At 37.2% G+C, this 15,982-nt stretch overlaps 1 protein-coding gene across 2 annotated transcripts in view; it reads right to left on the bottom strand.

Moving 5' to 3' along the window:
- The window catches only part of LOC139135909 (sodium- and chloride-dependent GABA transporter 2-like), a 65,266-nt gene that overhangs the window by 16,520 nt on the left and 32,764 nt on the right, over positions 1-15,982 (bottom strand). For both annotated transcript variants that reach the window (XM_070703686.1, XM_070703685.1), the window contains exons 4-9: positions 14,255-14,387; positions 4,912-5,046; positions 2,494-2,597; positions 1,450-1,574; positions 1,021-1,133; positions 37-174 (exon numbers count right to left, since the gene is read on the bottom strand). In XM_070703686.1, coding sequence (XP_070559787.1) covers positions 37-174; positions 1,021-1,133; positions 1,450-1,574; positions 2,494-2,597; positions 4,912-5,046; positions 14,255-14,387 — 748 coding nt within the window. The remainder of the gene's footprint in view (positions 1-36; positions 175-1,020; positions 1,134-1,449; positions 1,575-2,493; positions 2,598-4,911; positions 5,047-14,254; positions 14,388-15,982) is intronic.

Below are 15,982 nucleotides of genomic sequence, written 5' to 3'. Positions count from 1 at the left end.
ACAGTTTGATAAGTATTTAGTGAAAGCTGTACCTACCTCCGTGACCATGGCAAGACCAACTAGAAAACTTAGAAAGCAAACAATGGCAATAAAGATCTCTCTGTTGTATCCTTTATAGATGATGTGTGGAATCAGATCACCAATAGCAGTCACCACGCCCTCCACTCCAACAAACTGTCAATAAAAATGAGCAAGTCATATTGCTAAACAAGTCATCAAAACCTTAAAATTCATGCAATCTAGATATATAATTGCAACATGAACTTAATTTTCCAAACATTGCAATTTTACAATCATTATCACGGTGAAAGTGAACAGAAAATTTTAATGTAAAACCCTTGTGTAAAACCCTTCACACTTTTAAGGTAGTATGCACCTCGACAGTGAAGGATTGTAACTTTTGCTAAAACTTTCCTCAAGGAATATTTCAACAATTCTCTTCATACATTTTGGTACTAGAGAACAAATTAACTAAAATTAACTGATATTTGAAATTTCAAATGCCCCATCCCTGTGTTAACTCTATGGAAGAACATAAAATCTTCGATTTTTGAAAAACTAAGATGGTGAAAAGTTTTCTTACACCAACAGCTTTAAAATGAACTCTCACAAGTGGTAGACCAGAACAGAATTGTAAAAGTTTGAGAGTCTGAATATCTGTCCCTGAGGCGCGTGCTACCTTAAGGGAAAATATTACCAGGGAAAGTTACAGCTGTTAATTCAATAACAATAAATGAGTGCTGAAGTAGGAGACATCCTGACAAGAAGGTAAATACTCAATACTGTCACATTTATTGAGCCAAATGGCACCCCTACAGAGAATCAAACAAAAGGTGTAAAATTGCATGACATTTCTGACAAAAGAACGATACTAATATTAGCACAAACTTTTCAAATGACTAGTTCCTGACAAGTTAGCAGTCATTCTAAATGGTGAGTTTGAAGAATACATGAACATGAAAAAGCATTAAATGTTAGATTAGAGTCATCAAAACAACAAACTGAATGACAAAAAATTACCTGACTGTCCAATCCAAGTAGTACAATCATAAAGAAAAAGAAAAATGACCAAAGTGGAGCCACAGGCATTAGACTAACGGCTCTAGGGTAGGCAATGAACGCCAAACCAGGACCTGTAAATTACAAAAACAATCATAAAAACATTCATTTATTTATTTACTTACTTATATTTATTCTTTCATTATAATACAAAGTTATCTTGGTATGGGACCGTGAGCAACTGGTCATCCATACGACCAATTTACATTGATTCTTGTTATAGTTGTTTTGTTTCTGTTTAATGATTGATTCTGTTGCTAACTGCTGCTTTGTATCAACAGTATAAATTTCTACACACAGCTAGAAGACCTGTGCACCAATTAAAGTAAAACAGCAAAAGATACAAAATTATGAAGAAAATCTTGGCAGATTACTTCTGTATATACTGACCAGAGTCAACGACTTTTCCAACTTCTGTTCCCTGTTCATGGGCCATGAATCCTATGATAGAAAATATGGCAAAGCCTGCATAGAGACTGGTACAACTGTTAATGATGGAGATTATGATGCCATCCCTGTGAGAAACAGAGAGAGATTAAACACAAAAAATAGTGAACTTCAGCCTAAGATGTGAGATTGATAAGTACAAACATACAAATTTTATAACTTCAATTTAAAGGTACAATTTTTTAAACATCACTCAAAATACAATACGATCAATTTGCCTCAATAGAACAATCATAACTACACAGTTAACTTCAAAATAGTCGTACATCTCTGAGAGGCAGATATTTTGAAATGTTACATGTACCAGCAGAAAGCCTAAAAACACTAAAGAATATCTCTGTGGAACAACAAGCGGTCACTTCAGAAAGAATAGGGGGGCAGCCATATATTATGTTACAATACATTTATATGAAAATGTAGTTTTTTTCATTTGGCAAAATATAACACAGAATATGTTGCAACAAGACAAAAAAATACAGAACTACAAAAATTAAATGTAAATAGGATTATGATGAAATGCAGCTTTAAAATCTGTTCACAGAAAACTATTTCCCTGGCCCTTATTCACAGCAACAGCAAGACAAGAAAGATGGCCTCTGACGTGGGTTGAAATCATGCATTTTTCTGACTTCACACAATCACAGCAGTGTACAGACTCCTTTCAAACACGTTATCAAGATTTCTACTCTGATTAATTTTCACTCTGAGAGCATTTCACTGTCAGTCAGCAGCTGCTCCACCAAAACTGATGACTCGATATTTACATGTACGTCAGACAAAAGTCTGAGTAGATCTTCTTTGTTAAACAAGCTACAATTAATCTACGTTTTACACCTTGAATATTTGTAATTTAAGAAGCGAGCTGAGTCTTCTATAGACTTTAACATTTTTCTTAAAATTCCCTCAGTAGATAGAAAAGAGTGATGTCAACTTCACTTGTTGCCGCATCTCATACATGTTAGCAAAAACACAAATGATATATCTTACCTGTAACAGTTATTGTTGAATTTATTATAACTGCCCAGGGCAGTGAGAGCTCCAAGACCAACAGCATAGGAAAAGAATATCTGAGTTCCTGCATCAATCCATACCTGTTCAATCAGACAAGAATGGAATCAGATGGACGAAGTTAAAGTGACTTATCCCGCTGTCACGAGATGTATACCTTTGTACCTTTTTTAAACAGGTTGGTTAAAGTAGGGATGGGGTTGTTTGGAGTGGAGGAGGAGAGCGGCAAAATGATGGGGGTGATTTACAAGTGTAGTTTATTCCGATGTTGACAGGCTATGAGCCGATTTCCGCCACTAGAGTAAAGAGGGAGAATTTTGGTGATTTGGGGTAGGGGGTTGGAGAATGATAGAGGAGAGCTTATTTAGAGGGGTGGGAGGGTTTGGAGAAATGATGGGGGTGATTTAGAGTGAAGTGGGAGAATTTTGGTGATTTGGGGTTGGAGGGTTGGAGAATGATAGAGGAGAGCTTATTTAGAGGGGTGGGAGGGTTTGGAGAAATGATGGGGGTGATTTAGAGTGAAGGGGGAGAATTTTGGTGATTTGGGGTTGGAGGGTTGGAGAATGATAGAGGAGAGCTTATTTAGAGGGGTGGGAGGGTTTGGAGAAATGATGGGGGTGATTTAGAGTGAAGTGGGAGAATTTTGGTGATTTGGGATTGGAGGGTTGGAGAATGATTGAGGAGAGGTTATTTAGAGGAGTGGGAGGGTTTGGAGAAGTAATGAGGGGTGATTGGGGAGGTAGGAGGACGTAGAGAAAGGATTTGGAAGAGGTGATTTAGAGTTGGATCGGAGTTTTTGGTGATTTGGAGTGGGACACTGGTTTGGAGACTAGGGATAAACCATTGTTTATAGGTAAGCTGAAATGCTACAATATGATTGCCTTTTGAGTTGATAGGTTGACTAGTGGCTTGGACAACCCTGTAACATTCTGATAATATTTCTAGCAACTTACTTCCTTACATGTACTGTATATTTGATCATAGGAAGAGGTACTGTATATTTGATCATAGGAAGAGGAAGTTTATTTTCTAACATGAAAAGAATATGTAATATTTATAATGTTGGGGCCAAACTACTGGGAATTTGTAAACATTTCCTGTCACAATTGGCAAAGTTGGAGTACAAAGTTGACAGCCAGTAGTACTTTGTCTGTAGCCAAGTTTTGGAATTCTTCAGTGCAGAGCATGTGTGTTAAGACGTAGAAATTAAGAAAATTTTATGCCATGGCTTTGGTGGTCAAATATTCTATGCCTAGTAAATGTATAATGCATACAAATTTGAATGTGTAATCTTGAACACAATGTCTGAAGTCAATTGTTGGAGAGGAATCTGTACAGAGGGGTGTAGCGCAAGACAATATGTGCATGGTCTGTATATACTCCTAAAATTGGAAATCTTATTTTGAGAGTGTGGTATGCATATTGCTTTCAATTTACTCTCAAAATTGTAGTTTTGTCCCGAGAAATATGTAAGACTTATTTATCATATAAAACCACTGTTGAATACATGTCCAAAAGTATGACTGATTCTGCGTTGTACCAGCTACACACTAGATAAAAGGAACCGTTAGGGTGATGAAGGTTTAATATGCCTAGGGAGGTGGTATTTATGTTCTCCATACTGTGTAATCTACTTGACAAAGGATGTGCTAATCTGGGCTTGTATTGATAAAGTCTGTTTCCCCAGACCAATCTCTTAAATTTTATCTCATGCCTAATAGGTGCATTTTGTAGCTCTACTTTGCCCAGTCAACAAACTTGCCAATATCTGTGAATGAAGCAATCTTGTGAGATTACCTCTGCATTTTTTTGGATAAATAGACCCTGGAGGGAAAGGCACTGATCCTATTGATTACTATCTGTCTACTCAGTCATCACAGCCAGCTAGTAGACTCAGCTAAAATTAGGATCAGGGAGTAGGCATGCAATCGCCCTAAAAAGCATGGTAATATTCTGTATTCACTGGCTTATGAAAAGGTTGTAAGATATTACTGGAGGACAATCTGTTCAAGCTCCTTACTTTCAGGTGGGTGAATTTTTTAATTTGAACAACTAATGTAGCAAATCCAAAACAATTTATTTTCAGAGATAATGAATGGTAGTGTACGGCTTGTTTCTGTTCTTCCTGGATATCAATACAAAGGAAATCTTTTTTATTGTTTTAGTAATGACGCTGAGGGAAAATCTTTGAGTAGATGTCAATGTTACTCGTTTCACACAAATTCAACATCAATGCCCCAGGCTAGACAATATATTTACCATTCAGGAATCTATCTATTTTTGGCGTCCTGCTGAAATGAAACTTCACTGAATACTGTAATACTCCACTCCAATCTAGCTAGATCAATTAGATAAATATACACTTCTTACAAATCAGGGAAGTCAATCAGACCCTACCTGTCCATCAAGGAGTCGATGCCATTCAGGGATGATGTAAAACTTTATTCCATCTATGGCTCCCGGCAACAGAGCACCTCTGATGAGTAAAATTGTTATCATCACATAGGGAAAGGTAGCGGTGAAATAGACCACCTAAAACACAAATGAAATAAATAATGAAGACTATTAGTGGGCCAGGAGGAACAGACAGAAAAAAAGATCACTGCAGCATTTCTGCATTTATGTACATGCAGCTTGTGATTTCATGCGTCATGTAATTTGAAAAGTGACTATTTTGAGTATATGTTTTTGTGGATTCCTTTTTTTGATGAATTAGACTGTGTTTGTAACAATGACTCTTGACGTTGATCCAGCCAGTTATAGGGTAAAAACTCAAAAGATCAATGTAGATGAAATTAACGGTTTATGAATTTAATTGCGTGAATCAATGATGATATTCCACAATTTCATTTTCAATTTACTGAAGCTTGCAAGCATCGTGACACCCACATTGCTGTATCAACTTGTACACCATTTGTAGGGAGCACTAGTTTTTCCCTTCTACCCTGCAAGCATCATTTGAATCACTCTATATTAAAAGGCAATTATTCACCTGCATATGTACCTGTGTTAGCTCTGTGTGGACAACAATTTCTAAAATCAATGAAACAATGCAGACAAGACCACTGATGAGAAAAAACTATTACATGATAATTCAGAAAAGACAGACCAATGTATTTCGTAGGTAACATAGTGCACAAATACACTGAGCACTGTTGTTGGGTCACCTCCATAAGAATGTCCCTCCCCAACCCCTCCAAGCCCTCTGATCAGTGGATTAACCTTAAGTATTGATAACACAAAGATATTTCCCACAACTCTTGAATTAACTTAAAGTACGATATATCCTGGAACAACACTGCTCTATTTATACAGAATTCGATTTCCTTATTTCCTTCTCGTATCAATCTGATATCATGTTCGAGTCAATTGTAAAATGGCTTTTTTTTAAGTCTGAGATATGCATGTATAATACTTTAACATTGTCTGAGAAACTGTTTTCTGTTTGCTCAATATTTTACCCTTTGAGTGTCCTTTCCAAACATCATTCTACCCAAGTGTCTTGAACTTATATTCGACACTACACAGTAGTAAATGAAAAATAGCGTAAAGCCTTAGGTCAATAATAACAAGTGATACAGTGAACTTTTTTGGTTTTGAGTTGGCAAGGATAGAGATTGGGTGGTATTACTTTGGCAATGCATTACAGAATCAGTTGTTTGTTAACCTTGGTCACATGACTGCAGTCACTTCATGATCTTTTTGAAAGTATCTCATGTGCCGAAACTAAAAGACCGCATTGTGTTTTTTTTCATCAGTCACTCTATGACTTTTGTGTATTCCTAAGTTTTTGTATCATTAAAAAATACGATACTCTCACTCAACATGAGTCACAATTTTTAAGTTTCAAATGACTTGATACCGGACAAATTTGAACATGAGCACAATTTTAAGTTTCAAATGACTTGATACCAGACAAATTTGAACATACCCCTGGACCCTCTACAGTGTCCATCCACAACCATGATAACAATTAATCACTAACATAATAATCAATCCACAGGGTGTATGACATTAAACACATGATATAACACCCTTTCCAAGAATCCAAGTCGTATATGTATTGCATGTTTTTTTCTGAAAGCACATTATCAGAAAATCACATCTGGTTATCCTCAAGTTACACATGAAATCAACAACATTGTCCCCTATGGTGAACTCTTTCTTCTGAACTGCTATCTCAGCTCACCAGATTTATCCTGAAAATTGGCAGCAAGTCAGATGAGGTTTGCATATCAGCAACCTCACGTACCTAATTCTTGAAGACATACAATCTCAGTGATTTGATCATGTCTGTTTCCCCCTGATCACATACTTGTTTCACTAATTCTGGCCAGTGCAAGTACAGAAGGAAGCTGCCCAGTAATTGAAAACAGCTACAGCGGCAAATTTGCAAATGTTGATGGCTTGGTTGATCTGATATGTCTATACAGTCACTGTGACAATCCTATTCATATGCTGGCTAAATTTCCATACATTAGCTATTATCCTTTTATTCTTTTAGTCAAAGTGTATTTTCTTCCATTTCCTTCTGTGGTTGTAGTAACTAACGACTTACACAGAACGATGAAACTTGATCTGTAAAGTACAAATGTTACTGACACTGTATCTCAAAAAACTGCCAATGATGGTCAAGCTCCACAGATGTACATAACTATACATTAAACATAATGTTCAAAAGTTCTATTGCCCCATGATTGTGTTTTTTTAATTGTTTAAAAAAAATTGTGGACTAAACAAAGTAAAAATAATTGACTGTATGTGGAGAAAAACATTTTATCATAAAGGTCAAAAACTGCTGTTAATCTAGTGTTTGAGGGAACCGCTATCCAACACCAAAAGTTTGACCCCTTAGTCGTCAAGCAACCCCTTTCCCAATGTTACAAGTTTCACAACTTCATCAGTGTAAGATCCAGAAGAATTTGGTTAATACAGTTACATTTTTACTTTTATTGAAAACAGGTGGGTGCACTGGGCAATGCCATGATCTTTGAACTATGCATGGCAGTAAATTAGCCTAGATTCTACTCGTCCGCTAGCCCAACGAGTATGGCGAGAGTGTCCGGCTTTGGCTACGCCGCCTCCCACCTCCGCCATACAAACGCCTGCGCAAAAAAGTGGAGATTTGCGGTGCCGATCGGGACCGCAGCGATAACGTGTACAAATCAGCAAATTGGTACCTGAAACCTGTGTCGGACGATCCGCGTGAGCACAAGGGATGTTCGGACAGGGTTTGCGATCACAACAATGTCTTCATTTACTTAAAAACTACGAAAACTACCCGTAAGCGGTAGATCGGTAGATGTGACGTCACGGTCTCAGTTGGCGACCATTGACATTCAAATGAGCAGTTTTTACAACTCTAGCTTGAAATACTGCTCAAGAGACTAGACGGGAGTGGGTGGGAGGTACGGAGGCAAGCGGACGAATAGAATCTAGGCTACAGTAGATTGACCGACAGAGGTTTATTCAAAAGTTTATAGAAGTATTTTAACAAACAGAAGTGCATGGGCTCAGACTGGCACTCATTAACTTCCTCATCTGTACTTCCAAGGCTGATAAAACTGAACTAAACACAAAAGGAACACGATTATAATGAAATCAAAATGATGGAAGCCAAAGATCCACAAAATAAAATGTACCAGTCACGGGTAAGGATAGCCTAGACCCTATCCGTCGCTTTTGGCCTTGGACAAAGGCTGAAAGCGACGAATAGGGTCTAGGCTAGGGTGAGGAAAACATAATTGTAAACTAGCAAGGAAAGAGAACGCTTTGAGAAAGAATGGAAAGTACATGTGTTGATGAACATTGAAGTCCAGATATATCTTGCATTTAGAAATTACATATTTAATACACGGCCGATGAAATTTACTTTTGATACTGCCACTGCAATCCAAACACAAAGCAAAAGAAACATCAGCTATCAGAACATTTATCACCAAAAGAATACTCATTCTAGCTGTAGATTGGATGCAATAAGGATACTTTTATTGAATATGTCTTACAAAGTCCTAGTGATGTATTCAAAGCTAATCAAACAGGCATGTGAACTTGACAAGCAAGGTGACAACCCACCAACCCCTAGGTGCTTGGAGTATCAAATGTGGTATACGCAGATATACCTGAAGGTTGGCATGCTTTTAACTTCTAGATCACAAACCCCATATGGTACATTCCACTGTTTACAGTTGAATAAAGTGTCTATGTATACCACTTATAACTCTTATTTAATGCCCAAGTTTTAATGTGTGAGCCAGGATAGTAGCAGATTTATACTAAGGCACAATTTTTGCCCCAAAACCTTTTCAGCTGTTGTTGCGCATGTAATTATCTAAAAGCATTGAACTGTGAGTAACCAGTAGTTTTTTTGTTAAAAATGGAACTAATCAGGATTAGCATTTATCAAACTTGGAAACTAAACATCTGAGGTATCAATCTGTTGATTGATAGTGCTTATTTGATCAGATATGAACTGAAATAAGTCAAATTTTATTGCTTTTACAGACCCAGATAGCAAACTTTGTTGTACCTTCCCCTTTTGTACATACACCAAACACTCCTAGAAATTGTGTACAAAACCCTTGCAGATCCTACACAAACTTTGTAAACCCATCTTCAACCCCTCAAGATCACAGGGAGTATTTTAACATGCAATTGAGGCACCTTAAGTTATCTGTTTATCTAACTAATTACCGGTACTTCAGATAATTCAGTATGGAAAGATCAAGACACTGTTCAAATATGTCAACAGTAACTGTAAAAGCAGCCTACACAAGCATTTTAACTCAAGATTTGTTACAGTGGCGAGTGTTTAAGTAGAGCTGAATATTGATAAGCCTTAGGTTGTAGCATATTACCTACCTACTTTGTTCCTAAATGTACATCGCTTGTTTCAAATATTGCTTCACTTATAGAATATTCTCAGAGATAAAAATAGTAAACACTACACTAACTCTTTTCAATCTGTCTGGGGCTTTGTAATTTCAAATGGGTTCTAAGATTTTATTAATTGGTAAACAGCTTTAACTGATAAGACAGGCCTGTAGGTAATTAGGAAACTGGTTGAGTGTAATGAAAAGAGTTTGTGTAGTGTTTATTGTTTTTGTCTTTGATAACCTGCCGCTAGTGAAGCAAAACAAGTGGTGTACATTTAGGAACAAAGAAGGTAATATATACTACAACCTTATCCATATCCATTTTGCAGCTCTATGTCAAACCTGCGTGGCTCGCCACTGTAAATAAGTAAGCTAAAAGACATTTTTGCCATTTAAAGCTCCATAAGCTGTATCTTTTGGCTATTTTTCCAGAACTTTTTTTGTGGTTTCCCTACACTTTTTGCATTGAACCCCTCACTGTAATTTAATGGCAAGCATTTAGCTTATCAACACAACCTATATGAGTACAACCTAAATTGTTATTGTTGAAAATTGTATTCAAGTCCGGACTAGAATTCATTTGTAAACAATAAACAATGATCACTACACACATACAAGCTGTGTTGACAAAAAGAATACTCAAAATTTCAGCACGACAAATGGATTAGGATCAAACACGGTAGTTGATATACAGAAGCGGAATACTTAAAAACTTGCCACAAGTTACAGCTTATGTCCCTTTAAAGCCCAGCAATATTTTGTCAAGTATGGTAAAAGACAGTGAGTAAATTATCAGTGTCAGGAAACGTGACTTTTATAGCCTACAAAGAGCAGATCATCTGAAAACTCTATAATCACTGCTTATCATGCCAATATCACAATCAGAAACAAATCACCTCATTAAATCTCAACAACAGCTGAGTTCTCTTTGTGCATACCTATACATTGTATTTGGACAAATTATCATAAACAACAGAGAAAGAAAAGGAGATGTAGTGTACATGATAATTTTACATCATTGTCCATCCAAGCCTGTGAGAAAGCAGCCGGCAATAATACAGGCAATAATATGTGTATTTAATGTGAGAGAAAAGAAAGCCATTTGCATGCAAGTATGTTGTGGGCAAAACACACTAAAAATAAAACAAGTCATTGACAATGACAGTCCCCACTTGTAATAGGAGTATTAGTCTTGATGGGGCAGGGAAATCTGGTCATTAAGAAGTATCACTGGAGTGTATATGTTCAGATGTATGGGCACATAGGTTTATGTCATTTTTCCCAATTTATAACAAGAGGCATGTCTAAGTTATGGTTCTAAATCAGGAAAAAAGATCAGACCTCTAGCTGTATTGGCCAGCCAAGAAATACATATGTGCATAATAAATGAGGTACAAGATGTGACATCTTAAGGTCTAATATCCTATCAAAATTGAAGCGTATAGAACTTGTGGTTACTGAGTTATGCATATATATGTATAATCAAGGTCAAAGGTCATCAAGGTCACGTGACATTTTGGAAAAAAAACTGTATTGCTAATTAATCCCTATATGCCAAAATTCAGACTCGAGCTCTATGGCTTGCCCAGAATTAGATATGTGCATAATTAATGAAGTAAAGCGTGTGTTGTCATAAGGTCTCCCATCCTACTAAATATAAAGGACATAGCACTTGTGGTTATTTATTTATTGACATAAACGTATATTTAAGGTAAAAGGTTATCGAGGTCACATGACATTTTGTCAAAAAATTTCTATCCTATAGTTATCCCTATATACCAAAAAATCAGACATCCAGCTCTATTGGCTTGCTCAGAATTAGATATGTGCATAATTAATGAGGTACAATATGTGGCGTCATAAGGTGTCCCATCATACCAAATATGAAGGGTGTAGCACTTGTGGTTACTGAGTTATGGACAAATATGTATATTTGAGGTCAAAGGTCATTGAGGTCACGTGACATTTTGTCAAAAAATTGTATTGCTAAGTTATCCCTATACACCAAAAAGCAGACCTCCAGCCCTATTGGCTCGTTCAAAATTAGATATGTCATAATTAATGAGTTACAATATGTAGTGTCATAAGGTGTCCCATCATACCATATATGAAAGGTGTAGCACTTGTGGTTACTGAGTTATGGACAAATATGTATATTTGACATCAAAGGTCACCAAGGTGACATGACATTTTGTCAAAAAAATTGTATTGCTAAGTTATCCCTATATATCAAAAATCAGACCTATAGTTCTATTGGCTCGCTCAGAATTAGATATGCACATAATTAATGAGGTACAATATGTGGCGTCATAAGGTGTCCCATCATACTAAATATGAAGGGTGTAGCACTTGTGGTTACTGAGTTATGGACAAATATGTATATTTGAGGTCAAAGGTCATTGAGGTCACATGACATTTTGTCAAAAAAATTGTATCGCTAAGTTATCCCTATGTACCCAAAATCAGACCTCTAGCTCTATTGGCTTGCTCAAAATTAGATATGCACATAATTAATGAGGTACAATATGTGGTGTCATAAGGTGTCCCATCATACCATATATGAAAGGTTTAGCACTTGTGGTTACCGAGTTATGGACAAATATATATATTTGAGGTCAAAGGTCACCAAGGTCACATGACATTTTGTCAAAAAAATTGTATTGCTAAGTTATCCCTATGTACCCAAAATCAGACCTCTAGCTCTATTGGCTCGCTCAAAATTAGATATGTGCATAATTAATGAGGTACAATATGTGGCGTCATAAGGTGTCCCATCATACCATATATGAAAGGTTTGGCACTTGTGGTTACTGAGTTGTGGACAAATATGTATATTTGAGGTCAAAGGTCACCAAGGTCACATGACATTTTGTCAAAGTGTCTGAGATATCTGCGTGAACGGATGGACTCACGGATGGACTCACAGACGGACATGTCCCAATCTATAAGCCCCCTGGACTTTATTTGTGGGGACTAAAAACTGTGTCACTGCATCCTTTTGCAATATGACTACGATGAGAAACTAAATTTTTATTTTCTTGGCTTTATACCACAGGGTACTCAGGAGCCATTAATGTTAATAAAGAAATATGAAAAATATTATTATTAATAAATAAATATAAAAAATATGAAATTATTAATAATAAAAATATGAAATATGAAAATTGTTATCATCGTCATCATCATCATCATCATTCAGCATCATTGGCAGTGTTGAATTCTTAACAAAGTTTGCCCGCCTCAACTAAAGTACTCTTCCTTATTATAACTCAAGGGATGCAAATACTGATCCGTTCAAGTCAGTTTACTCGCCAAAAAAGTAACTAAATCAGCATCTGAATGGCGAAATTCCCACCTGAGGCAAGCTCCCGTTTGGCATATTACACTTTTCTGGCCCATACTTTACCTCAGTGATAACATTTGCAAAACAAGAAAATCGGTAGTTTCTGCGATGCACTCACCATTATTCGTAGTAAAATTCTTGTGGCACCTCGCGCGAGTACCAACGTCAGCAAGCATTTGATTCTGACCAATCACGTAGCCTGTATCCTAGCTGCGATCAAATATAACACACAACTCCCCCCCCCCCCTCCCCGGCGATGCACATACACACATGTTCGGTACATGGCCCGTGTGTCCCAACAGTTCTTTTTGTACAAGTTTTTACGAAATTTTCGTAAAAGAAATAAACATCGTCATTACTTACCAGAATCTGGTATGCAAAGATTGGTTATAAGCCATTGCTAGGTAATATTTGCTTTGGTTCTGTGGGACAGATCTTCCGGGTATCCAATGTTTTCAAAATTCAAAAACTGGCTTGTACGATCTTTGGATACATGTATATATTGAAAATAAATTTAACCGTAGATAACTTTATTCTATATAATTGTTTCCTTTAAAATACTATCATAGGCTGATGAACATTTTACGACAAGGTGTTTCTGCAGAATCGACATCGACGAGATGGAAAATGGTTGGCGTAGGTAGTGTCATAAATTCTATTTTGGGATGAGGCTAGCCTGGCGAGTTGAAAATCATGACGTAATGTTGAGCCAGAGCGCAGGATACAGGCTACGTGATTGGTCAGATTCAAATGCTTGCTGACGTTGGTACTCGCGCGAGGTGCCACAAGAATTTTACGACAAATAATGGTGAGTGCATCGCGGAAACTACCGATTTTCTTGTTTTGCAAATGTTGCCAGGTAAAGTATGGGCCAGAAAAGTGTAATATGCCAAATGGGTGCTTGCCTCAGGTGGGAAATTTTCGCCATTCAGATGCTGATTTAGTTACTTTTTTGGTGAGTAAAACTGACTTGAACGGATCAGTATTTGCATCCCTTGAGTTATAATAAGGAAGAGTACTTTAGTTGAGGCGGGCAAACTTTGTTAAGAATTCAACACTACCAATGATGCTGAATGATGATGATGATGATGATGATGATTACAATTTTCATATTTTTATTAATAATAATATTTTTCATATTTCTTTATTAACATTAATGGCTCCTGAGTACCCTGTGCTTATACATGGGAGTCTATGGAGAGCTGCCTTATACATGGGAGTCTATGGAGATGTAAACTAAAAAGTCCTCTAACACGGCCAAATTTGATCGCATTAAACAAATCAACGTGCATCTGTATGAGGTAGGGTACTATTCTTTTGCAAAGTTTGAAAGAATTGACCTGGGCATCTCTCGAGATATCTGCGCGAACGGACGGATGCACGGATGCACGCACGGACATGACCAAACCTATAGGTCCCCCCCGGACGTGTCCGTGGGGACTAACAAACTATAATATGCCTTTGCAGATACATCAAGCTGGGATAAATATAGCAATTTAGAGGAAATGGAAGGAGAGCTCACCTTGCCGGTTGATTTGACTCCTTTGAAGATACAGAAATAGACAACCACCCATGACAATGCAAGACATCCTACCAACTCCCATCTCATACCACCTGCATTGGTAATATCATCTGTGATTCCAAGGGCTTTGTTGCTGCAAGCAGAGAACAGGAAGATACGACCATTAACTTTAGCAATTTCACCCAAAATCAATGGAAAATGTTTCTTTTCAAGAAATTGAATTCCTTACAAGTACAAACGCTGGCTTTCAGGAAGTCTACTGTGTCTTTTTTAATTACTTATCAGTACAACGCCAATACCAAAAGTGGTACACAGCGCGACCCATTACATTAATGAAATCTGTCTTTATTGCATCTTCAATCATTCTTAATCAAGGGTTATAAACTGGCCTGAAATTTTTATGCAACGTAGCTGGGAGTCTTGGGATATTTCTGTGGACGGATATTGATGCGAGGTTAAAGAAATATTTAGACACTTTTGAACTGAAAAACGTCTTAATATATCAATTTGTAATGAAGAAATTGCATTCTAGCCTAAAGAACATTGTATCTGAAAACAGCCAGCAATTTTACACACAATCAAAAGTAAGACTTGGACTTAACAAGTGGTGCTTGAATCATGTGGACTTTATGCTTTTCAAACATTTGCTTTTAACAATTAACCCACTACTGAAACAAACAGCCCTTCGATGGTGATGAAATTGTGCATAATAACAATTTGCATCGATCACAACAGGAACATATGACTGACACATCCCCCTGAAACTTCACAAACCATTTGTTCAACAGACGTGACACTGCTTTGTACAATTACAAATAACTGGGCTCCAGGCATCTGTTCAAATCTGTCCAGAACCTCTCTATGGTAGAATTACATAACTCTTGACCACATGTCACTCATTCGGCAGAAGTTCATTGTGTAAATATGATCAGTACCCAGGGCTCTGATTAAATTAAGTGCCCTTACTGGGCGTAGTGTATAACTTATAAGAATTAAGTAAATCCCATGGCACTCATATAACCAATCATAAGAGGGACAGTTAGTGTTGACTTGTTAATGGGGTGCTATGCTTATGACATAACTTTTCCTGACTGGGGTCCTTTCACCACTTAAACAAGCAGTTTTGTGGCTTTAGTTAAAGACCTGGGGTCCTTTCACCACTTAAACAAGCAGTTTTGTGGCTTTAGTTAAAAATTATAGCCCGATGGTAGACAAGTTTCAGGGTATTATCGTGAAAAGTACAGAGAGGTTCTAGATAAGTTCAAACCTAGCAGTTCTGAGCAGTCAAGCAGTATTGCTTAACATTTACATCTATGTTTCTGTATGCAGCATCTGCAATGCTATGCAATGTTGGGTCAGCTCCACAGCCCATAATGCAGTGCCATGCAATGTTGCATGGGTCAACTCTACAGCCCATAATGCAGTGCCATGCAATGTTGAGTGGGTTCAACTCTGTATCCACAATGCTCAGAATGCACTTTGAGGTCAACTCTGTAGCTGAACTTAGGTCAAGTCTGTATCTCCCATCATGCAATGCAGTTCAAATCTTTCAAATCTTTTAAATGTAATGCCATTGCATGCAGTGCCAGGTCGATGTAGCTAGGATAGTTCAGTATCTGAGCAGCCACAACTGATTTTCTGATTCAATTGTTAGGAAATGTGTGTACACAACAATCAACACGAAGATCTTTCTTTCTATCCACAAAATCCACACTTTGCTCTAGATAG

Source organism: Ptychodera flava, chromosome 6 (assembly GCF_041260155.1).
Source record: "Ptychodera flava strain L36383 chromosome 6, AS_Pfla_20210202, whole genome shotgun sequence".
NCBI lineage: Eukaryota > Metazoa > Hemichordata > Enteropneusta > Ptychoderidae > Ptychodera > Ptychodera flava.
The sequence above is the reverse complement of the archived record's forward strand: the minus strand, read 5'-3'. Positions and strand labels throughout refer to the sequence as shown.